Below are 25,629 nucleotides of genomic sequence, written 5' to 3'. Positions count from 1 at the left end.
CATGTTGACAGTATCTCTTCTGGAAGTAAAAATGTAAAAGGCCCTGATATTAAAAACAAAAATACAAAATAGAGCAGTCAAGTCTGAAGCCGTCAAGTTACCACAATAGTGCACTTTGTAGATTTTAAAGCCTTTTCTGTAATGACATCAGAAGAAACTTCAAGGAAAAAAGTGGATGAGAAGTACACAAGTACTTTTCTCAATGTAATGTAGTACTTGTATTAATTTCTGATTCCTATGTACTTTACAGGACTTCCTTTATTTAGCTCCCACTACCCTGCAGGCAGCTAGAGCTGGTAATGTTATCCATGCCATCCTGCTCTACCGGAAGAAACTGGACAGACAAGAAATCAAGCCAGTATGTACATCAGTTTAAGTTGTTGCTGATCTTTTCCAGCACAGTTTGTAAGAAGTAGATCATTTTTTAAAATCTCTGAGGAGGGGAGGGAAATGTCTTGTGTCAGAACTGCAAGTAAGATGTAACTAAATTTGCGGACTCAAATGTCTGGGCTGTTAGCTAAATTGTGCATGGAGAGAAACTACAGACAATCAAAAGTACAGGCCTTTCATGTCAACTAAAAAAATCTGCTGCTATATTTGCAGTATTTAATATTAACACATGTATTTGCCCAAAAGACAAATAGGGGCTTGTACTTCCTCCATCTGTTAAGTATTCCATCTAACAGAAGTTACTGGTATGCACTGAGCATGTAATGATACTTTTGAGCTGTTGAAATCCTAATCTCCCAATAGGAAAACATGTTCGCGTATTTGTTGTTAAAACCATTCTTAAGGGAGAATTTTAAATAATCTTTGCAATAGCAACAGACAGATCATATGACATAGGTGGTATTGTATGCTGAACTTTAAGCTATACTCGAGAGCAAGCGGGACATACTTATTTGTCTCTTTCAGATTTCCTTGTATAGTTGCCTAGCTTAAGTAAATCTCCCAAATAGGAAAAGTTAATTGACTTGGTTTATCAAAGTGGAAATTTAAATATGATTGTAGCTGGGATTTAATCTTTTTTCAACCTGATGTAACCCTGAAGCTAGGCTATTCTAAAAAAAAAAAAAAAAAAAGTAAATTTAAAAGAAAAAAGGGGAAAACCCTCTCTGAAATGAAATGTAAGACTTCATGATTTACTCAAAGTATTTATCTCATATCATCTCAGGACACTGGACTTCCTGAAAACTTCAGTATCCTTCAAGCAGGCAACAATCAAGTGTTAGGTTTACTTCTATTTCATATTTTAGTTAAACAAAACCCCAGCCTGCATACTCATTCTATGACACTGAAATGGATGCAGTATGCACCTAGTGTCATACACCCAAAGAAACAAAGAAATTGTTTTCTGAATGGTTGTACTCTTCATAGCAGGAGTCCTAGGGAAATTCTTCTACTGTTTTGTTTATATACGTTACCCAGACCATAGGGACAAATAGTGTGTCTAAGAAATCATATTAGGCAGGCAAAACTCTGCATTTGAAAAACTCCAGACTTGAGAGAAAATTAGACCCTGATTTGGATTTTGAGGCCGTGCAAAAATGTGTATGAAAACAAAGAATGCAGCTGAGTAGTTGCTAATGCTGCTTTGTAAGGAACATTCAGCAAAGGTTGTCCTTGCAGTTCTGTCATATTGTGATTTCTCTTACACACTGGCTTCAGTGAAGATGGTATTGCTAGGTATTACTAAATGCTTAGTATCTAGTAATAGTATTACTGAATCTTACCTGGCTTTATTCCCAGGCAATGCTATTCTAATGGTGTTTCTGTGGTCTTTGATTTGTATTTTGAGTGCAGGATTCATCTCATAGTGTGTTACGGTGTTAGATATTTCACTAGCTTTTAGTTATGTGACCAATGTGCTGTCACCACTGCCAGGGAAGAAGTGTCCTCTTCCATGTTAGCCCAAGTATTCATGTAGCTGGGTGGTGTTTTTGTTTTCACACCAGTGCTTGCACTCAGATGAGTGTTTTTGTTTCTTTTTCACTTCACTGCACAGTTTTCCAAACACTTGGGCTTTGATAGAAGGAGGGGGAGCAGTAAGAATAGTGGCCGAGAACAAGGGCAGGAGGATATTTTTCTTTCGGTAGTAGTGCTAGTTGTATGTTGGCTTAGACTTATGCTATAGTCTCACAGATGATTTTAATCTCATTTCTAGAGTCAAAGTGGGCACTTCAGGGGGCAGTTAATATCTATATTTTAGATATCTGTCTCAGGAGGAGGTCCTTTGCGGTGCTTTCAGTTTCAGGACTCTGAATGCTGTGTAATAGCAATTTACACTTAACTAAATTCAAGCTGCTGCTGTGCCTTCTCCTTCCATTGTAGCAGCACTAGCATGTGTACGGCTGGTAAGCAGCAGTAGGGAGCTCATTTGGCTAACAAGAAGTCATCATTTTTTCTGAGCTTATGTTAAGACAGATAACTTTCTGACGCTGCTCAGTGTGCAGTGTCACGTTGTGTCAGCACAAGGGGCACCTGGGACAAAGGGCTGGCCCTTGAGGGCGAGAGTCGGTCAGTGGCCGCCTGAATGTGGATGAAATCAAAATTCTGCAGAATATCGCATTAGCTTCTAGGTGGCGAAGATAGGCAAGGTGAATCCCGCTCTGCTCTCAGTTTCTACTCTGTTCTGTGGCTGTGGGGGTTGTAGTGAGCAAGTGCTGAAAGAACAAAGTAGTTCTGCTGGTCGTGGCAGGGATGTGATTGTTTGTATATAACTGAAAATGTGAAGATTTGAACTTTTAAACTTATTTGTGGATCCAGAGGAGCAAAAGATAAGAGAATGCCTGCTCCATGTGTATATTTTTGCATCCAGACTGGCCACTGAGAGCTCCTTGGATTTCAGCTGATAGCTTGCTTCAGTCGTCTCTTCTGAAGGGGGAGTTTTTAATGGGGGAGGAACAGAAATTTGAGTTGATGCATTTTAAATCTTCTGTTCTACAGCCTCTCTTTAACCAGAATCTGTTTTTACTTTCCATTTTATGTGCTGACTATACATATGTAAAGTTACAATTTTAATCTGTTTGTGGCATAGATTCTTCTGCTGGGGTCTACTGTTCCACTCTGCTCAGCTCAGTGGGAGCGGATGTTTAATACCTCCCGTATCCCAGGAGAGGAAACAGGTAAGCAGGACCAGCCACGAAGAAGGAACACCTTCAGGGAATTCAAACAGGTTTTGGGGGTATTTTCTGCTGAAATCTTATTTTTCCTAGATAAGGATCTGAAAGATGTAAAGGTCACTGTTATAGTTGCTTCTCAGAATTAATGAATCACTACAGCGTGCATAAATATTTTTCCTTTTAGAGTGACTTTGAAACTTCAGTGTTTTCTATATTTCTTCCTTTCTGTATTTAAAAGCTGGTGTGGGTGCAAGGCGGGGGTGCTGCCCTGACCTCAGGCAGGGATGGATACACAAATACAACGCGCGTGTGTGCTTGCGAGCACAAGGATCGTGAGAAGGTGTTTACCTCTGTGTCTCCGCGGGGGTTCCCCAGTGTTATCCCGATGGAGGCAATAAGACGTCGGGAGAGTCCCTGGCACTGCTGAGCGTCGGTCCATGGCGAGGAACCCGGGGAGGGGGAACTGATAGGTTTTTATGCAGTCGGCTCATGCGCAATAAGCAGAATTACGTTATGATCGTGAAAGGGTTGTGTGATATTATAGCCGCTAAAGCATGCCAAGCTAGGCATTGTAACAGATAAGATGTGCAGGACAGTTTACGCTGTTTCTTTTCCCTCCTGGGACAGTCTGGCTGGTTCCCATTGCCTATCTCATCGACATTCTTCCGTGTTACTCCATACAGCTGACTTCAGGAAATTGTCTGCCCTGTGTTTTATATGTAACCTTTACTTTTCTCCATTCTGCTCCTTCAGGCTCCTTTGGTATCCATGTTATCTTTGTGAAAGCTGTGTTCTCTTGTCTCAACCATTTTAAAGTCTGTCGTCTTCTGTTTGCTTGATTTTCCTTTTCTCCTTTCAGCTTCTGATTCACAATGCCATCTCAATGTGTTCTTCTTGGTATGAATGTATGTTCAACACAAGTCGTTTACCTGGCTTAGAGACAGGTACAGTCTTAGTCCTGTCAAGGATTTCAACCCCCCCTGTTAACTGTGCCCATTTGAATGTAGTATAAAATACCAGCCACGCTAAGAAAAGCGTATGCTCTTTTTTTTTTTTTTTTTTTCAGTTCCTGCCCTGCCCCAACTCCCAGTTATGGCTTGATTATCCAAAGTTATGGGTAACTTAAATTTTTACATTTTAATGGTGAATAAAGGGAGGTAGCTGTTGACAGCCAGGTGAAAACCACCTGCTGTAGCTGTTGCTCTGACTTCTGTCTATTGTGGGACACTTAGGATATGTTCTATCTTTCAGTGACAGTGCATATATGCATTTTTATTGTAGGTGTATTGAGCTTCTCTTGAGAGAGAGCAGCTGCATACCTCCATTAACACTGCCTATAGACATAAATGCAGGGCATGCCTCATTTCACTTTGGATCCTCTTAATTGCCCGCTGAAGTGTTAGCCATGTAGCTCTGGGATATTCCATCTCCTCTTTGTGTTTGTTTGTTTAACTGCCTTCCATTGCATGGCAAGGATCCTGCTGCTTATCCATATTAGAGCTTGATTTCTCATCCCAAATAAGAGTGGCACTTTTTAATAATAGACAGACCTCTGTAAGATGCCTGTTTTTTCTGCGTACATGTTCCAGACTTTCCATCTCCTTCTCCTGTAACTCATTTTCACTGGTATGAATCGTGGTGCCTGCCATACTGAACAGTTATATCTCAGGCTTAACTAGTACGGTGTTTTTTGGTCAAGATGCACTTGACTTTCACTTTGGCTTGTATTCTGTAGTGGATTGGAGCTTTAAAACTCCTGCATCCAGCTGTGCTGAAAGTTCTGAAGAGCTTTAAGCTTCTGCAACTTCTAAAGGGCCTCATTTCCATGTGGTGTTTGAGTTTGGTGCTTAGGAGTCAATGGCAGACCTCCAACAACTTGTTATTGTACCTTAACATGAAAGTGGTCAATGCATCGTCTTTGAGGGTCAGGGAAATCTGAGGTCTTGCAGCTTATTCCTGTCTGTATGGTGGTGTTTTTCTACAGGAAGTGTATCCCTAAAGGCTTATCATGGGTTTCTCCCCAAGGTGGCTGCTACAGCTCTGTCAGCCAGGAAAACAATCCTAATCCACATTTGCAAGGCTCAAGTTTATCTTTGTGTTCTTCAATATTATATGGCTTTTTTCTCCAGTGACAAAACTCAAAGGAGGCATACTTCCTCTAGAAGCACTAGCATTGGTAGCCAACAGGTGAAAGAGAATATTGCTATGCATTTTGACGTTCTTTGTGAGAAGCAAACTGGGTAGTAATCTCACAGTTGAGTTGTCTTTTGCTGTCGGGTGCTTTCTGTAAGACCTCGAGCTACACCATAGGCCTCTCTGATCTGGGTGTCTGCTGAACAGCCTCTTGGAATTGAGTTCACATGTTTACGTAGCACCGTGCCGTTGTGGCAGCGTACAGAATGGAATGTGGCGTTTGTCCGAGTTATCCTTACAGTCATGGTTAGTGTGGAAGAGAATCGCTGGTCATTTGGAATGCAAGGGGCTGGTGGTTAGTCGCCTACAGTGGGAATGTACGTACGCACTGTCGCTTGAAGATGAGAAGAGATTTTTTTTGTTCCCATAACTACAGTTTCTTTGAGATGTGTAATTCACTGTTATGTTCCAACTTGCCTTTGAGCATGTAAGTGCTTTCAGTACCTGAAGATGGAACTAGCCTTTGTGTTCCTCACCCCTCTCCCCCCCCCCCCCCCCAAAATTGGTATGAACTGTTTGCATATAACTTTGAATTTGGGCTTCTGTCACTCTGAACTGAGTTTTGCTGAAAAGTTATAAAATTAGCATGTTCTAATGATAACACCTATTAAAATAGATCCTGTACCTATTTATACTTCCCCCTAATTTCTCCTGCTTCAGGCTTAAAGCATGTCAAATAAAAATACAGTCAGCTTTGTAAAATTAACTTTTTTCCTAAGTGCTTTTCACTTCCCATTCTGCTTTTTCAGTGTTTCATGTTTTTCTTTTTTTTAAAGAAAAATAACTTGTCTCATTCTGCCTGTGCACAGGTGACTTCTCTTCATTTTTCAAATACTTACTGGAAATATATTTTTCCCAAATTCTGAAAAGCAGCTTGATTTCTTGCTGCCTGCTTTAAATGATATTTTGAGTATGTTAAGGTTGCTGCAGGAGCAGCATCTCCCTTTTTTATTTTAATGCTTTCATGTTGTTGCTGATAAAATCTTAATAGACGTTATGTCTGACAATTGCACAGTTGTTTAATTTTCATGTCTTATAGCTAGGTACACGGTGGAGTAAGCTATTTATTTTAAGCAGAGAAGAGCCTTTATGTCTTTCCATTCCCGTTTACCATAGGAAACCCATGGAACATGTTGCATGCATCTTCAGGTGTACACAAATGAATTCTTGTACCAGCAGAAAACAATGGAAAGGTTGTTTTTACTAACTTAAACAAATCTCTACTCTGGGTGCCTAAATCTATATCTATGCCTATAAATAAGGGGTCTAAAAGATAATTGTTGGTGCTGTACAATTATTGTGAAGTCAGTTGATGGTGTAGATGACTAATGATTTTTTTTTTTTTTTTTTTTTTACTGCACTCAAGAGTTGTAATTTTGTATGGACGCATCATGTACATGACATGAGCACAGATGCTTTCCTGACTCTGGTTGTGATGATGGAGAAAGTTACCTTGCTAGATGATTGCTCTGCTGCTTTTTTTGCCCTTCTGTGTGCCACTGTCTCCAGTGCAGGAGATGAAGAAACAATTGTTGTTTCTCCTCAGTTCGCAGCTTGCTGTATTAACAGATTCGGAAGTCTGCTTGACAGTTAGGGAGTGGTGCTTAGGCAGCTCCTACCACTTCTGGCATAGGCATAGGCATCCTATCTTTGGCAGAAGTGCCAAGAGGATAGTCAAAGGCTCAGACATATAACTGCTTCTGATCAACAGATGGAGCTTATCTGACAAAACCTTATGGCTAGTTGAGAGCACACAAAATATAAAGCACTTCAGTGGTACAGTGTTTCTCAAATTCATCAGGCTTGTGACTTCTTTTCTTAGTCTTGGTCCTCATTTTTGTAAATAAAGAGAAATTTGTGGCCCAGGTTTCCCCTTTGCTGATTACCATAATGCTGCATTTTATGGCCATAAATGGAGTGTTCTGCTCTGTATCTGCCAGGATAAATGTGAACAGAAGCTCATAGGACTAAATTTGGGCTCTCTTACAGATTTCCCCCAGCTTGCTCCAAGAGCTATATCGCTCTTGAACACTGGCGTTTCAAAAGTACTTTCACGCAGACTCATCTAGCATTCTTTTGCTGACTGCCTAATCAAACCACAGAATCAGAGCTCACTTTGCAGTTACGGAAATGCAGAATTAGTTGCTTAATGATGGCATCCAATATGGAAGCTGTTGGTGCTATGCACGCAAAGATCTGGGTATCTGACACTTTCATGCAGCATTATTTGTGTGCTGAAATCCTGAAATAACATGGGGTACCAGTACTGTTAATTCTACACTTGACTTGCTACTTGTTAAAAATATATAAGCTAGGCTAACTGGCAATATATGCAGTAAGCATTTGATGTTATTTAATGCCAAATGTTTAGTGTATTAACATTTTGAGACTTCAGCTTTGTTTTTGCATTATTGATTGTAATTCCAGATACTCTCCAGCATGTGAAAGACAGCAAACACATTGTAGTGTATCATAAGGGGCGTTACTTCAAAGTGTGGCTGTACCATGATGGCAGACTGTTGAAACCCCGAGAAATTGAACAGCAGATGCAAAGAATTCTTGACGATACTGCAGAGCCTCAGGCTGGGGAGCAGAAGCTGGCGGCTCTTACTGCAGGAGATAGGTAGGATTATTTTTCATGTTAATTCTAATACTTGGAGCCAGTTGCAGACTGTAGTTAAGTGTTGGCTTTGGACCTTTTAAAACCGTCTGCAGTCAGTCAGTTATATCATGATCACTGATTTCATCCATTACTGACATGTAATAGCTGATCAGTTCAACTGGAGATAAAAGAAACTTGGTAGTGGCCACCCTCTGTGCAGACTCCCTCTACTTCTTGGAATTTGAAGTTTGCTCGAATTGTGCAAACTTTTTATTGTAAGAGTAGTAATTAGAAGCTTTCCAGTACTGAGCATATTTAAATTTTAAATCTGTTCTGGATTCAGTTTGTATCTTAAAGAGTATCTTAAAATTTAAGACTGAGAATGTGAACTCAGCAACTCCTATTGCATACCCATGATTTCAACCTACAAAAGAAAGCAGTACTTAACCAGTTGGTTCTAGATGCAAGTTAAATTCAGTTAAATAGTGGACAGGCTTACAGTTCAGTTTGTCTGGTTTCTTCGGGACACTGGAGAGAGAGAGAGTCATGAATTTTAATGCACTTTCCTGCTAGGTGGTGTTCCCTTTTTCACACTTGTTTTTAAAAATTTTTACTTGGAAAAACACTTGAATGTATAAGTAAATGTGGCACAACTATACAGAAATTCTGTTGCGAATGTTCAGGACTGCTCTAACTTCAGATATGTTTGGGGCGTATATCGTAGATCTTTTCATAGAGATTTACCCAGGCTCTTATGTTTAGATGTTACAATAATGGATATTAATATCTCTGGATTGTTTTCATGACTTATTGCCATTTGATTTTTTTTTTCCCCTGTGTAATAGATGCTTTCTTTTATTCAATTACAAATGTAGATGATACAGGCTATACATATTGAGGGTAGGCAAGATGCTGAATTTTGGAAGAATAAGCTTCAAATCAGTGTGATATGTGAGTTAGTTCCTAGGATTCCATTGTATGTGTATTTTTAGAACTTCTTCCTGATAGTGTAGTTTCAATGCAATGAAAGTAGATGCTTTAAATTTGATTAAAAATACGCAGATTGTCTTGTAGTGGTCTTAACATTGCTAAAACACTGACTAATTTATGTAAGCTGGCTATAAACCAAATTCTTCCTACAGAGTACCGTGGGCTAAAGCTCGGCAGGCTTATTTTAGTCGTGGAAAGAACAAACAGTCCCTAGATGCTATTGAAAAAGCAGCATTTTTTGTGACACTGGATGACATCGAGCAAGGGTACAGGAAAGAAGATCCAGTGACATCGCTGGATATATATGCAAAGTCCCTAATACATGGCAGATGTTATGACAGGTACAGTATTCACTTTGTGGAAAATCCCTTCTCTTTGATATAACTGTACTGATTCACGTATCTAATAGCTATGAATTGATGTCTTAAGCTGATAAAAAAAAGCTGTTTGTTTAAAACATAGAAATTTGCAGGTGACTTCGTATGAGAGAGAGCAAGTTTCTCTTATGGTGTAAAAATATCTTTTAAAAGCCACAAAACCCTAGAAAAAAATCCCAATTTCTTTTTTTAGGTGGTTTGATAAAACATTCACTCTTATTGTGTTCAAGAATGGCAAAATGGGCCTGAATGCAGAGCACTCTTGGGCAGATGCTCCTATTGTTGGACACCTTTGGGAGGTAAGTGTTTTATACAGACCGTTAATGCAGAAGACCACGTGATGTTGTCCGTGCAGCAGTCCTGAAGATCAGGAGGTCCCTTTAAGTCCATGTGTTTATGTTGCTGATAAGTGATTGTGGGACTGCTTCTGTCTGATTACAGTGACTGTAGAATTTAAGAGCTTGCTAAAAATAGTTTGCTTTGTCTTAATGGTCATAATTGTCATTTAATGAGCATTGGTGTGTTCCTGAGAAACTGATAAACACCTCAGATAACTTGTCCATGGATTGTTGCCTCTACGATAGGACATTTTATTTTGCCACGTACGTGCTCCTGAAGAACTGAGCGCTTAAAAAAAGAAAAAACACGACGACAAAAAAACAAACAAAGCTTGCATTCCAAATCTGAAGAAATGGCACTGAGTTTAACTGTTCCTCTAAGCCATTGTGTTGCGAGCTGCAGATTGGTATGCTCTTTAAATTGGCTGTTGTGTATTTGTTTGCAATGAATGGAATTAATGCACTGTTTGTCAGGTTCATTCATCATGAGCATAGTTTATTGCTTGAAATCCTCTCTTGTTTGTGTTTTTTCCTTTTGAAGTTTAAACATACAAATTATGTAACTGCATCTCTCAAAACTATTTCATAAGCATTAACTAATCCTGATTTCATTATGCTTTTGTGCAAATGGGTCTCAGGCCTGACTGGTGCCCCAAGTCATTTCCTAATTTTGTTATCTGAGAGCATCCATTTGCGTAAAAACAAAAAATCCTAATTATAATCTCTAACCAGGGAAGAAAGATGACAAATCTGATTAGAGATTAGCCTGACAGTCTAGCTTTGACTACCTGTTCTGCTCACTGGAAAGGAGTTGTTTTTGTTTTCTTCTAGGGAATGATTTGTTACACTAGAGTTCATATCTCTGTACTTGAGAATTACTATTAGTTGCCTCATTTCCTGCTAAGAATTAAAAAGCCTAAAATAAGCTAAATAGAATTTCATTTCCTAGAAAATTAGCTATTGTCTATTTTTAGAAAAAATTAATGAAGTAGGTTTTATTTCTTAAGTGGCATGTTCTGTCTGCTAAATGAGAAAGGTAAATTAAACTAGCGATTAGAAATACGTATGTAGAATGTGTAATAGATTTTTGCCAAGTTTCTCCTTTCCGTGTTGAGCAGATCAGTTGACTTTCACATTAAGAACGCTGTTTGGAATCTTGTAGGAGGGAGCCTTTTCTCTTTTCTATACTTTGCTGTATTGGTCGCCTTGAAAACATCCCACTTCCCCACCCAAAAGCACATATGAAATATACTTCAATATTAAGTAGGATGTGAATTTTACAAAGGACGAAGTGTTCCTTACTCAGTTCTTGCAGGGGTATGCACTTACTGTGAAATAAATTGTTCCTTGATGAACAAGTCTTAACAGGTACCAAACTTGCAGAATCTCTCTAGAATCTAAATTGAACAAAGCTTGTGAAATATAAGAATTACTCTTAATACTAACAACTTTAGAGTGTTTTTTAATTGAAACATCTTAATTATGACACCCACATCTAACAAAAGGCACCAGTGTGTGAGCATTTTTGTGCATATTTGGTTTCTACTTGTAACAGAAGTAAAAATGTCTTAAAATCAGAGGTAGAAGGCTTTGCTTGCAGCTGTTTTCAGAATTTGAAAATGATGGTATATTGTATATCACTGTGTATTGAAAACGGAGTATAGAGATTTAGCAGTGAAATTCTGATTTGACAGCTGTATGTAATGCGTTGTAATTCAAAAGATGTTCTGTTCTTTGCAGAATGTAATGGCAACCGAGTATCTTGAACTGGGCTATTCAGAAGATGGACATTGCAGAGGAGACACCAATCAAAATATTCCTCTTCCTACCAAACTACAGTGGGAAATTCCAGAAGAAGTGAGTACAGAACAACCAATGGGTTGGGCAAGTAGTTGCTCTTTTCCTGAGTAGTCGCATCACTTCAGTAGTTACCTTACTGATGTGGTGCTTTAGCTTCTTGAAGGTCCCATAAGATGTGTATTTCACATGCACGGATGTTAATCAGTTGTTTGCTAAAAAAAACCTGGTAAAGTGTTTGGTGGGGTTTTTGTTTTGTTTTATGCCACTTTCAAAATTCTAGATAGGGAACTTGAAGTTTTTGCTAGAGATCTTCTTTCTTGGTAACATATCAAAAATAAGTGGCTGCCCATTTTAAAATAGTTACTGTACTACAATGAGGTTTAGGTTGCTGAGGTTTCATTGCTGTTGTCACAACAGATGCTCTTGAGTACAGGGTTTCCCTGAGACTCTCTTGCATCCAAAATTCTGCCTGCATATCTAATGAAGTTTGTTTTTTGCCTGAGTTCAAGACAAACTGTCCTAACCCTATTTGGATTTTAACTTTAAAATGGTTGTGGTTGGTGATATGGTTAAGCATGTGTGGCAGATCAGAAGCCACAAAACCATTGTCATTCCATACCTACATGTCACTTTCCTATGTTCTAGTGATCTGAAAAGTCTTAATGGGGAGGGAGGGGAAATTCTGTTGGACTCCAAATATGTATGAGCTTAACTCTCTTGTCTGAAAAATGAAGGTCCAGAGTGTGGTGGGGTTTTTGTGTGTGGGGTGGGGTTTTTTTTTTGTGTTTTGGGGGTCTTTTGTGTGGTGTTTTTTGTTTGTTCGTTTTTGTTTTTTGGTTTTTTTGGCTACTTGAATCTTAACTGTCAGGCAAAGATTCTTCCTCTTCCCCTCCAAAAGGAAGAGTATGTAGACAATGATGTTGATGGGTCTGCATAATGGCAAGATATTTTATTTATAAATTAAAAATATATTCATACTTTTCATCAGTTCTTTCAGGTGCTGTTGAATGTATGCATTTGTATGTATTTGCATGTGTGTATAAATGTTTTATATAAAAGTTAATATATTACAATGTTGTGTAAATATTTATATTATGTGTAATATATAATATATAACATAGGTTATACATAAAACTATATTCGTGTGTGTGTATGTATATATATATAAAATTTTTTTTTTTTTTTTTTTTTTTTTTTTTTTTTTTTTTTTAGTGCCAAGAAGTGATTGAGAGGTCTCTGAGCACTGCCACAGCTCTGGCAGATGATATAGACTTCCATTCATTTTACTTTGATGCCTTTGGGAAGGGGCTAATTAAGAAAGCAAAAACCAGCCCTGATGCCTTTGTGCAACTTGCTCTGCAGCTTGCTCACTATCGGGTAAGAACAGACTGTTTTCTGCTTATGGAACCTCATTAAATTAGATGTAGTACCTTCGTGTACTTATGATTAAAAATATATGGCTGTGTAAAGTACATAGGCCCTGAGTCTGTGCAAGGTGATTACAGACATTTAGTGGAAGCTGGAACAAGCCCTAAATAGATTACTAGCTGGAAATTCATTGTCCAAAGGTTGGCTGTTTGATACTTGGGCAGATTTTTCCTCTTCTGCTTAGAGGTAGATCAACTAGGTATTTTGGACTTGAAGGCAGTAGTCACTGCTAGTAGACACTAGAAAATTCAAGTAGGTGTGTTACTAACTTTATAGTCTAAACCATATTAAACTTATTTTTAGTTTGGAGTCTCCTTTAGTTCAGTAATCATGGATGCTCCCTAACAAGATTGGTGGTGAGATTACTGCCTGTGTTTTGCTTGTCTTTTGCCTTTTCTATAACATGCTTTTAGACAGCACCTGTGTATTAGATTTCCTCTGTTTTCACTTTTTGGTTTTCACTGTTGAAATACTGTCTTACTCTTTCTGTTATGTAATTACAAATGGAAGGTCAAAACACATAGATCTCCTGGTTGCTCTCACCACTTAATCTTTGCTGCCTTTGGTTAGGGTGGCTACATGGCAAATAGCTTGATTTATAAACTCATGTAATTTAGTAAACTTTAATCTGTAGATCGTGCATGTCTACAGGAAATCTGGAAGCTGTGCTTTTGGGGCTAGCAGACTGTTATCAGTTCTCTCATACTTGAAAATCTCCATGCTGCCATGCCTCTCCATGCTATAAAGCTTCTAATTGTGAAAATACTCTTAAGGACATGATAGTTTTCTAGGCTTCTCACCACAGCTGTGTGAATTTAGCAAGCCACTGAGCTTCCTGATGGGTTTTTGATAGTATTTGAATCAGCTTCAGTTGTAAAGAAGCTAAAGAAGACTGAATGTAACATGTGTAAAGTAGTCCTTGTTAGTTTGTTTTCTCTGATAACACTTATCAAATTGCTGTTATTAATCTTACTTTGTCTTTACTGTCTTTAGGTAAGATTGCTAATAATGGACTACTAAAAGTGCATGTTGTCGAGTGTAATTTGTGGAATGATTCATATCCTGTATGTTTACCTTGAACTCTTGCTTAAGAAAGAGGAGCAAAGTCTGGGTAAACATCTTGAGTTGTTGTTTTTTGCTCTTTCAAGGACATGGGAAAATTTTCTTTAACATACGAAGCCTCTATGACCCGCTTGTTCAGAGAAGGCAGGACTGAAACTGTTCGCTCGTGTACTCTTGAGTCCTGTAACTTTGTTCGAGCCATGGAAGACCCAACTGAAAGCGTAAGTTTACTAACGTTATTTCCTAATATGCTGCATGAGGCATATGCACCATCACTGGATTGTTGTGTCATTTCTCAGATAGTTCTTAAGCACTTAAAAACAGATGCACTTGTCTGGAGGAATTAACTGCAGCATAAGATAATTGCCTCCATCCTCTGCCAATAAGGACAGGACTTCAAGGCTGCAACAAAAGAGAATGGCAGTAACTTAGCCAGATGCACTGATTTTTACAACTCAGAAATTTCACGAGTCATTTCAGTTTTCTATGATTTGTGAAACTTAGAATGTGGATTTGTAAAAAGTAAATCATATTGTATCAGTTAAGCTTTCGTCTCTGACAAGGAAGCAAATACTATTCTTAGGAAAGAAACAGTTGCTTTCATATGTTGATATCAGTGGACTTTTTACTTTGAAGTTCCAGTCAACAAACAAACAAATTGTGGTCCAAGTGAAAGCCTCTTAGTTTGGAAAAATTGGACAGTACTGATTAAAAGGCTTGCTGTCAAAATGGAAGAACGTATCATAAGGTGAAAGACAGTCTGTCTGGTGGCGGACAGTCATCTTGAGGACGGTCTGTCTCGAATCCACTGCTAGTAATTATTTACATTGATAAAGCTGATGAAATGACAAAACCTGCAAATTTAATGACTTAAGCTGAATAGGATTTCCATTTCTTTGGAGTAGATAGAAATTTAAATAGGGATGTATGAAAGGTGTTGCAACCAGGCATGAGTAACATCTGCATGGGTAGAAATTCTAATGAAAAATCTAAATTTAGGACTATAATCAGTAACTGAACACTGAAATAGCACGCTGACCTAGTGGTGTGCCATGGTGAAAAAGGCAGTCCTGAGGAGTTTGGTTTGTCTTGCACTCTCTAGTCCTTTCCCTCCTTGCATCCTTCTCTGGTAGGGCCTTAGCTGGAGTGCTGCGGCCAGCTTTCGGCACCGCGCTTTGAAGGCAGGTAAGGACCGACTGGAGAGCATCCGAAGGAGAGCAGCAAGGATGGCTAGAAGCCTACAAACAGGATCTGTGAGGAAAGTCTGAACTGACTGTTGGGAGCCGGGTTGTCTTCAAGTAGATAAAAAGGCTGATGCCAAGATGGCGGGAACAGTCTGTTCTGTGTCCCAAAAAGTAATGGACTTAAATTTCAACAAGAAACACACAGTAGGGAAACTTTTTTTAGTAGTAAAGGTAATGAGTAGGGAAGTAAACAGTGGGAAGCTTGAAATGGATTCCTTGGGGAAGTTGCGTAGTTTTTCTTTGAACATCTTTAAAAGTAGTTTATGTAGTTGTCCTTCGAGCAAGGTTTTTAATTGATCTGACCTTAAGGCAGAGAGAAATATCTAAATAAATGATCAGTTGAGGCTTTTTCCAGCCCTGTGATTATATGAATAAATGTTTACTGCAAGAAAGTAATATATTGCTGTTGACTTATTTTTGACTTTTAGCTGCTGTATACATTTTAGAAGTAAATATTTGGAAGTGACTGTTATGCTACCTTGTGAGCATTGATTAAAAACTGAATTTGGCTGATGTCATGCCTGTGTCATTTGGTATGCCAGACCATGTAGACAAAGAAGTGCTGAATGATCATTTACCATTTCATTATAAAATTCACAAAAAAAATGCCAACTGTTGTCACTGGGGAGCCGTGTTTAAAAATAATGATCCTGGTTATTGATCTCAAATGTCCAACTATTCCTTTAAAATAGAAAGAAAACCTTTTTGTTTGTTTGTTTGATTTTATTAGTTCTTTATTTATGTAGAATTTCTAGGTCAGTATCAGCGATCTGCTGTTCACTTACCTACATGTGGCCAGTTACATAGTAGTTAGTTACTGTCTCTAAGAGGGAAATGAAACAGTCTGGGCCCTTTACAGTTTAATGAGCCATAGATACAGGAATATGTGTGAGCACTTATTGCAAAGACTTCTTATATCTTCACGTTTATGCTAATCATTTTTTAGACAATTGTGGCCTCCCTATGACACTGAACTCTTAATTCCCATGTAGGAACTTTATGGGGAGGGAGGTTGCTTGTCTGTGTTAAATTTGAACAATGGGCTTTTATTCAAAGATTCAGCCAGGGCTGAGTGGGATTTTTTTTTAATTTTATTTTAAGATCTTAAAACATTTTAAATGGTTTAACATGGTAGTTAATGGAAGGTTGAAATCCTGGTTACGAAGCTGTTCAGCTAGAGTTGGTTTTATCAAAATGTGGGCCCATTCTGCTGAAACAGAAAAGGTATTTTCTGCTTTCTTTTTTCATTTTGTGACTTGTGTTTTTGAATGACTGCATACACAAATAGTCTAGAAAGCTAAATAGGCAGGCACCTTGCCAATATACCCAAATTTTAATTTAGAGGCTGTTCTGAGCAGACAATTGAGAGTAGTTTGGTGAACAGACCTACATGGTTTGACACCAGATCTGTAAATCATTCTAGTTCTCCTTCTTTCAAATACATGTTACTTTTTCTTCTACTGCTGCTTAATTTTGGAGCTTGTAACTGAGGTGGTAACCTTACTTTAGTAGTTGGAGAAGAACAAAGATTGTATTATTGTTGCTGAAAAGTTTCAGAATGGTAGTATCCTGTATTACTGTATCAAACATGCTTCTGATTTTCCCTTGGGGAGTTGGGGGAGGTAGGGAGATGGGGGGAGAGAGCGACAAGAGATGGAGAAGACAAAAACCAAAAAATCTGCCTTTACTGCTTTCTTCAACTTTTCTCTCTCCTCCCCCTCCCTCAGAATTTTTCCATAGCGCTTGCATCCTCCATGGACTGTTCTCTCCCCACAAAGCTTTACTCCTGGATGCCAGTGATAGACATGCTTAGCGTGACTACAGATAATTTTCCAGCTTCTCAGGTTGAAAGCAAAGAGGCTGCTCACTGTTTCCCAAATAGATAGCATAAAACAGTGGTACTGGAGGTAGGAAATGACAGGGTACCGTATACTCAGTTGCCATTCCACGTGATAGCCATTTCGTTAGACTTTATAGAGAAGTTTTGGACAGAGAACTTTCTCTTGGTACTTGCAGTACGTTTATACGGTGTTGTCAGCCTGCCCTCTGAAATGGCTCTTGCAGTTCCAGCTTTTTTTTTAAATCTAAAAGTTGAGACTTGCTTTTCTGTAGCTTTCTAAGCCCAATATCTCTAGAAGATAAATTCACCAGGATGTAGTAAACTCAAATTGTAATAATGTGGTTTTTATGCTACTTGATTCTGTGGTTAGGTCACACTTAAAATATAAATGTTTTCTTTATGCATGGTCTACAACAGGAAATAGTCAACACTTTCTTTTTTTTTTTTTTTTTTTTTTTTTTTTTTTTTTAAATACCTGAAATTGAAATGTGTCAGACTGAAAAACTAGAGGATCCTGGTATTTGGTGCTAGATGCATACTTTACCTTGTACTTCATAGGCTTGAGAGCCATTGCTGTAACTTGGTTTCTGCATTCTGCCCTCAGCCCAGTTCACGTCACTGATTTTCTGTATTTTTCTTTCATTGTCAGAAAGAAAACAAGCTCAAGCTCTTGAGGGCTGCTGCTGCCAAACATCAGCTTTTATATCGTCTTGCCATGACTGGTGCTGGTATTGACCGTCATCTGTTCTGCCTTTATGTGGTGTCCAAATACCTTGCTGTTGAGTCTCCTTTTCTTAAGGAAGTAAGTGGATTTTATTGATAACTGTTAACTACTAAACACTAAATAATAGTTTGTTTACTTAATGTTTTCTGAGGTTGGCTTATATACTTGCAAAACCCTGGTTGTTCCAAGAAAAAAGGTAAGAGTTTAGATGAGCACTGGTTAGCAGTAACATCTGGTAGATTGCAAATTTAGTATTATATTGCTTTATATTTACACTTATTAATAGACATAATAATGCTTTCTGTGGATTTTATAGTATATGTTACTGAGGATTGAAAGAAAGATGTAATAGGTGTTACAAAAAAGAATATCGGGTGCTCGTGGCTTTCACCATATTTTTCAAGGCAGCACAATTATGGGTTTTAATTTTTCTCTCCGGACTGTTGTTCATTTGGAATTGTGCCAAAATGGCTTTGCTTATATTTCCCGATTAATAAAAAATGCATTCTTGCTTTTCTCCAAACGAAACTACTCACATTTGCCTCTTAGTTGCTACTCACATCTAGGAGGACAAAGTTAAGAATAAAAAAGCCCCTTCTACAGCTTCCTTAGACTTCCAAGAAACTTGTATATTGTTAAAGATTATAGAGAATTCTGACTTGCTGTGTTAGTTTACCAGGATTTGAATATGGCCACTGATGATGATGATGTGGTAGTTGTTATGGTGGATAGTGGTTGTGGTTCTTGATTAAAAAAGACCTGTTAAGCAGGCTTTACCCGGCTGTAGACCAGATCCTTCTGTTTTCAAAAAGGATTTCTACTGAAAATATTTCAATTCCCTCTGAATTGACATCAAGACCTTGCATGTTAATGGCTTCCACATCAAGATTGGTGTTTTGCTGCTTTTTCTTTCTAATCTCTCAATTGTTCACTCTGTTGAAACGTGAACTGGAGTTAATTCTGACTGTTGCTTTATTGAACGTTTTCTAACTTAGCTTGACTAGCTATTGAGAAAGCTGTATGTTATTAGTGTTATGCTTCGTTACATCCCTTTCATATCTGTTAAAGGTTTTGTCAGAGCCTTGGAGGCTGTCAACGAGTCAGACGCCACAACAACACATTGATCTGAAGAAGAACCCTGAGATGTTATCCTGTGGTGGAGGATTCGGGCCGGTATGTTTGCTAATTACAAAAGTATCCCTTTTAAACACAGTTCTGTTTTGAATGTGTTAGTCTAAAAATTTCAGTTCCATAATACCCTAACGTTGCACTTTGGAGGCTTTCGAAAGCATGCATTTAATGCTTTCCCAGGATGTGGATGTGTTCAGAAAAGTCCGTATCACCTTTTTCTCCTATCTCACTACAAGAATGAATTATTCTTAAGGATATACATGTCTATTGCATGTGTTACAGGGCTCCATAGTAGAGAGACTGGATGAACTGGGGGCCCTTATCACATTACCTATGCACATGAAAAAATTTGTTCCAGCCTGTTAGATGAGAGGGATCATAGGGCTGCTTTGCCACTCAGAATTTGGGGTGATGGGTACTATGTATTTTGGCTAATTTCTCAAGCTGGAATGTTTTGGGGCTTTGGGGCTTTTTTGTCTGTTGGTTTGTTTTGATTCATGTTTCTGACATGGCTTCCAGTACTTCTTGAGAAGCTGGACTGAATTTAATTTTCATTATTAGAGAAACCTAGCTATTTTGATGCTGCTCAGTACATGAGAAACCTGCCTTCTGCAGCAGATTTTAAAGTCAGTACTTAAAAAGGTGAGGGTCTGTCAATGAAAGAGTCTTTTTGACTGCAGGAATTTCTGCCACTTTATTTTTTCCTTTTGTCTTTGCTGATGCTACATTGTCTCCTCCCTTCTTACTACTACTTCATTCCTTTCTTCTCTTCCTTCTGTTGTCTGCCTTTCCAAATGACCTTCCTTTACATTTCCTAGCATCTTGCATCCTTCCAAAAACTGCTGGATGTGTGCTTTGGTTAGCTGAGGAAGCCCACAGATTGAGTACATCAGGCTTTCCCCATGCTTCTCATATATATACATATATAAAATTTAGCATTCTATAGAACATGTTCTTGTAGCACTAATGCAAAGAATATCAGGCTGCTCAGCAGCAGCAGGAAAGAGCTTGAAGGATGGGGAACGGTGCCTTTGAATTGGGAAGTGGGGCTGGAGAATATTCCATGTTTTAGGTGTCCTTTGCATAGATAATTTGACAGTTAAGGATGCTAATGTTGAGCAAAGCTCTGACCAAATTTCCTGTTTTGGGTGCCTGTCATGCAACCGATAGTCCCAATCCAGATTTTACTTACTAAGGTGCTCTAGTGTTTAGAATCACAGCTCTGCTGTGGAGTTGGGTGGCTTATTTTTGCTTGGGAAAAATTGCAACTGACTCTAAAAATTTCATAGAAAAATAACTGTGTAATTGTGTATTGGATCTATTTAAAAATTGAAGGGGGTGGGGAGTTTAGTGCTCACTTTTCGTTTCTTTCTTGCCCCAGGTGGCTGATGATGGTTATGGTGTTTCTTACATTATCTTGGATGAAAATTCCATCCATTTCCATATCTCCAGCAAAATCTCGTGTTCTGAGACGGTATGGGACAATCCTTTCCTTTAGTTTAATGATTGTATTTTTATATTTATTTATAAAAAACATTTTACTCATTGTCTAAAGATTTAACAGGACTTGCAACATAGTGTCTGTTTTTTCTATCTTAACATCTGCTGTATATATTTTTCTCAAACTTTGTAAATTTAATAGCTTTGTGAAGCAAGGAAACTGTTTTGTTCTGTTTCACTTATGCTTTCAGGTGAAATAAAGCATGTGGCCTGAGGTCACCCTTAAACATGTACTCTGGAACTTGAGTAAAATAATGCATATCTGTCCCATAAATGGGAGGCACCCCATCTGACTGTTTTCATTTACTACAGTTTTGCTTTGACTTGGCTCTGGCTACAGTTGTAAAGTGATGCTCCCTATGTTTTAAATCTCCCTGGTCTAAATAATACTGAAAGAAGTTGGCCCATAATCTGTGATCAGTGCTTGGGAAACATTTATAGTTAATCAAGACTTTATTGGAACAAAACTCATCTATCAGGATCTAGTAGATGTTATCTATTGTATATCCTGCTACTGTGGAGGCCTGCACTGTGTCACCTTCCTCTTCATATTTTATGACTTTAATAAACTTGCTGAGTTTTGCCCAGATTACATATATCTGGTCTTCCTCTTTAGACCTATAATTGCCCGAGAGATCTTGGTGCCTTTGGTTAATCATTAAAGATAAGGAAATACAACTTTGTCCTTGCATAGTTTAATTTGTTCTTCAGATGCCTCTTAGTCTGTACTTTGAATTTCCCCATATTTCTTGCTTATCAGTCAAGTCAAAGTTCCATACAGAAAGAAGGTGGCACGTCTTTGTGTGCCTGGCCTTGATTTTACTAGGATATATTTGTCTGTAGTAGGTTATGTAACGTTGCTAGTAACTTACGTTTATAATCTTTACTTTTCTTCCTTGCACCATTCATCTGACATGTAAAAGAAATAGAGGAGATTCATAGTTTATTAACACTTTGGATCTCTGTTGTTTGGTTATTTTCAGTACTTCATACAGTTCTTCATTGACAAAAAATAGAAGATTTAGCTATGAACTCAAATATGAAATGTTGCTCTTTCTTTTGGCACTTCTGAGTCATCTTAGGCTTTCCGAATGTTCTTGTGCTCTCTGAAAGCTAGCTTTTGCAAAATCACCTTGTATAAATGAGGGTGTGGGATGTGTGGGTTTTTAAGTAACAATAAAAAGCTATGGACAAATCTGATTTCAGTAAGAAATTATCTGAGTTCTGTCTGTAGGAAAGTAAATTCCTAATGAAGGACTCATCAGTCATTAGTAACATAAACCTGAGTTATTTTATATTGCATTAGAATTTCTTTGCGATTTCAAATTCTGCATTTTTTTGAATGCCATAATTCTGTAAGTTCCAAAAATACAAAACATTAAAAGGTTTGTTTCTTTGCTTCAAAGATAAGGGGTGACTGACAGTACAGCTTTTTTCTTCTTTCTAGGATTCTCATCGTTTTGGAAAAAACATCCGACAAGCAATGGTTGACATCATGGCTTTATTTAGCCCTAGTAAAAACTGTACCAAGTGATTTGCGTTACTGGTGCTGAGCAGACTCCTGTTGTTGGAATGAGAACTTTTCTGAACAGTGCATGAAAGCAAGGTTTGTCAAGAAACAGTTGGAGAAGAAACTGAGTCACAATCCCCTCAATCATCTATGAAAACCTTAGCAGTAGCTTGTGTTCCGTGATTTTTTTCAATAGTTCGGAAGAGGTTCTTTCCAGAGGACAACTTTTGACACTTTGTATGTTCCCAGGGTTGAAGTGTAGCATCGTTGCATGAAGGCATGTATATTCTAACTACTGCAGTTTTCTCTTAATTCGTATACACTTGCTTTATTTTTTTTTTTACTTAAAATTGGAGTGTACTTTTATTCCATAAATGAAGGGACAAACCATATCAAGTCTTCACCTCATAATCCTAAAAAAGGTTTGATTTGGTATGAATTAATAGCAGAATGTTCATTAATGCATCTGCTGCTTTATGTCAATGAATGACAGAACTTGTGGCTGTTTACCTTCACTGACTCCTTTTTTTAAAGGTAATTTAACATACAACCCCCCTGATATTACCAGTGAAACACATGAACTAGTAGAATTTTTTTTGCTTTTTGGGAAGAAGTATTTGCTACAGTGGGTAGTAAAATGTGTCACCTAAATTCGCAGGTATTGCATTTTCCTAATTACTTACAAGCATATTTGCCACATCTGTGTTTTATTTCTGTATAAATGCACCTACATGCTTGTTCATGCCAGTGCCTTAGAAAACAAAGGTCCTAAACAGGGGAAAAATCTTATGCTGAGAGTTGGTTTTGCATTATTTTAGTGGTGGACAAATGGAAGTAGTGATGTAGATGTAGTTTTTAGGTGGGTGTGACACAAATAGACTTGAGTATGCTTCTGAATGGCGCATTTAGGTTTAAAGCTGTAGTGAAATGCTCTTATCTCAAATGGCAGGAGATCAGTCCCTATGCAAAGCGGGAGTAACTTTGTTTCAGAGCTACAGATAGTCAAACAGTTGTCTTGCTGTATGGTATCAGTTGTCATCTGAGATAAGACTGCGCTTTACACACAGTTTCTGGGTCCCAGGGAATGTAAACTTAATTAAATTCAAAGCTGCTGGATAGCCCGCAAAGCGAGGCTGCCCGCAGATGCTGCACAGTCGAAGTTGGCCTGCTTTCAGCCTGGAAGGACCACTCCTGCGTTGCCAACCTCCTGCATGAGAAAGGCTAACCGTGAAGGTGGTAGGATGCTGCCCTGCCGTGGGGGAATCGCGGCCGTCTCAAAGCCTCCCTGGAGAGGCCCTTGGTCGAGTCAGAACCTTGGCACAGTTGCTGAAGTATGTGATGGGGGAGAACTGTCTCACTCAAAAAGGGGCATGACGTTTTCCAAGTATAATAGTCTGTGGCTACTATAAAAACTGAAGCTGCTTTGTGTGTGATGTTTCTCTTCCCCAAGCTTTATGGCTGTAGCTACTTTTTAGATTGTGCAGGGCTCTAAAGTGTACCTGTCAGGGCAACAATGTTTTCTTTCAGGAATATAAAAGACAATGAAATAGGTACCTGGTGTTTGGTAATACAGTGAATGCTGCTCCAGAGCTATGCTAACTTTAAAAGCCCTGTGCAGTTGATACAAAACTTCTTAGTTTATTGGGGTGTTTTCTGGCCAGTATTTCTAACTTTCTATGCCTCTTCATGTTTTTCTTCATTCTGATCTAGACATTAAAATGCCTGTGTATATATTTTTGAGGTGGGAAACATCAACAAAGATCCCAGATGCGTACTTAAGCAAATTCATGCTTACATGGATGCAGGAATTGCCACAGGAATTGGCCAAAGACACTCATTATTTGATTTGGTACGGTGTGCAGGCAAGGAGCCTTTGAAATAAGCCTTACTGCAGCTGGCAGGCCTGGCATTTGTCAAACTACTGCTACATCTTCATAGTGGCCTATTCATTTGAAGCTGCAGAAATAATGCACTGTTTTTATTGACCACTGACCAATCCGTGCTTAAATTAACATTAAGACATACTAGCTTGTAGGATTTTCTAAAACAATGTTTAGATTTGACTCAGGTTTTAAATGTTTCGAGTCTAATTGTAGTTAGTGCAGTTATCAATGCAATTTTACATTCTTAAAGAGAGAGTAAGTATAATTGGCACAGGAAGTTGGGTTTTATTGTAAATGTTTAAAAGGGTGGTAAGTGTTAAATGTATCTTTTTTTTTTAAATTGGGGTAGATCATAATTCCTAAACAGGATTTTATTTCATTTTCTTTAAAATGTCAACAGCATGTAAATAAAATATGCTTTTGGATGTAAATCTTAGAAATGCACAGTGAATGTAGGTTATTAATAATTAATTTAAATCTTGATATTCAATATTATGTACATACAGTAAAACCGCTTGGTTTTTTTGCTCAAAAGCCATAGGAATGTAACTGAAATTACTTAGATTTGAATGAACTTTCTAGTACAGTGTACTTAATATTAGAGCAAAATTGTTTGTATTTTAGAAAAATGATTCATCTGTTACTAAAGCCTTGAATCACTCATTCTCAGCTAGTGATTTAAGGGCTCCAAGTTAAGGTTGAGTAGGCAGCAAAAGTCAGGTTGGATGATAATTAATTGACCTGTTATTACACAGCAGTGAGGAATTGATGGAATACCTGAACTGTGCATTTTCAGAACTTCTTACCATTTCAGCTATGTTATGCAGGAGATTAGGAGAGCTTAGGTGCATTTGGAGGCTACCGTTGTCCAGGACTAACACCATGCTGAAGTAGATACCCTCTAAGGGCTGGGTTTTTGAGGGAATAAGGAGGTAGGTGGCCTGACCTTGAAAATCATGGTTCTAATTTAGCCTTTGTACCAGTTGCTTTCTTGTATAAAATGTATTAATTTAAGCTAGTTTTTTTATCTTGTTTACTTACTCTACTTCTATGGTTGGTTATTTACATCCAGCACTTTGTCTCAAATATATTTATGTTCTACCCTCTTCTATGACTTAAAAAAAATAAAAAATTTCACAATTACCACTACTTAATACAATGTTCAGTGTCTCTTTGCTGCTTCTTCCCATCTCCTTTGCTGCTGTTTCTGGACTTGTGGAGCCACTGTTGCTAAATCCAGTTAAATTCAATTTTGTTAGGAGTGGTAGCAGGAGACTGTTCCCTTCATTTTAGCAGTGATTTATAGATAGCTGGTTAACAGGGAACATGTGAACAAACTGTTCTTCAGGTTCAGTAGAAAGCTGCTATCAGCCAGAAAATGTTGCTATAGTTGCCCAGCTGATTAATGGGATTAATTGGATCCTGTTAGGATTAATGAGCCCCTGTTGGAGTCCCACAATAAAAGACTGGGGGCTGTTGGAAAGTGTTTGCCAAATTTTCAATTGCCCTCAATTGGGGGGGAGGGAGGGAAGTGTTCCAAAGTATGAGGGAAGGGTGGTTCCTGTTTTCCCCTTCTGTTGAGTCAATTGTGTGAAGGCAGCTCATGGGTAAAAGGTGGCTTGAAATGGAGTTTTAGGGGTGGGTGGTTTTTTCTTTTCTTTTTTTTTTTTTTTAGTTTGGGTTTTGGTCCATGAAACACCTGCAACTGCAGCTTTGGCACTGATTTCAACCAAATTAGGTGCCTTTTTCCCAGCTGTGCTCTGCATCAGGTGTTAAGCCTCAACTGACTTAAAACAGCCAATGCCCTCAGGATACTGGGTAAAATAAGCCGACAGCAAACCCCAGTTGTCCCTTATTTAGGGCCTGGGTTTGGGCAGGACTTGCA

At 38.3% G+C, this 25,629-nt stretch overlaps 1 protein-coding gene across 5 annotated transcripts in view; it reads left to right on the top strand.

The window, feature by feature from the left end:
* Positions 1 to 24,893, top strand: part of CPT1A (carnitine palmitoyltransferase 1A) — a 46,303-nt gene extending 21,410 nt beyond the window's left edge. For all 5 annotated transcript variants that reach the window (XM_064513244.1, XM_064513245.1, XM_026114194.2 and 2 more), the window contains 12 exons: positions 251 to 358; positions 3,038 to 3,125; positions 7,743 to 7,938; positions 9,060 to 9,248; positions 9,478 to 9,583; positions 11,363 to 11,479; positions 12,635 to 12,799; positions 13,999 to 14,133; positions 17,646 to 17,798; positions 18,789 to 18,893; positions 20,233 to 20,325; positions 21,799 to 24,893. In XM_064513244.1, the coding sequence (XP_064369314.1) occupies positions 251 to 358; positions 3,038 to 3,125; positions 7,743 to 7,938; positions 9,060 to 9,248; positions 9,478 to 9,583; positions 11,363 to 11,479; positions 12,635 to 12,799; positions 13,999 to 14,133; positions 17,646 to 17,798; positions 18,789 to 18,893; positions 20,233 to 20,325; positions 21,799 to 21,885 (1,542 nt within the window). In that variant the 3' untranslated portion in view covers positions 21,886 to 24,893. The remainder of the gene's footprint in view (positions 1 to 250; positions 359 to 3,037; positions 3,126 to 7,742; positions 7,939 to 9,059; positions 9,249 to 9,477; positions 9,584 to 11,362; positions 11,480 to 12,634; positions 12,800 to 13,998; positions 14,134 to 17,645; positions 17,799 to 18,788; positions 18,894 to 20,232; positions 20,326 to 21,798) is intronic.
* Positions 24,894 to 25,629: the final 736 nt, after the last annotated feature.

Source organism: Dromaius novaehollandiae, chromosome 5 (genome assembly GCF_036370855.1).
Source record: "Dromaius novaehollandiae isolate bDroNov1 chromosome 5, bDroNov1.hap1, whole genome shotgun sequence".
NCBI lineage: Eukaryota > Metazoa > Chordata > Aves > Casuariiformes > Dromaiidae > Dromaius > Dromaius novaehollandiae.
Note: the sequence above shows the minus strand (reverse complement) of the source record. Positions and strands in the feature narration are given on the sequence as shown.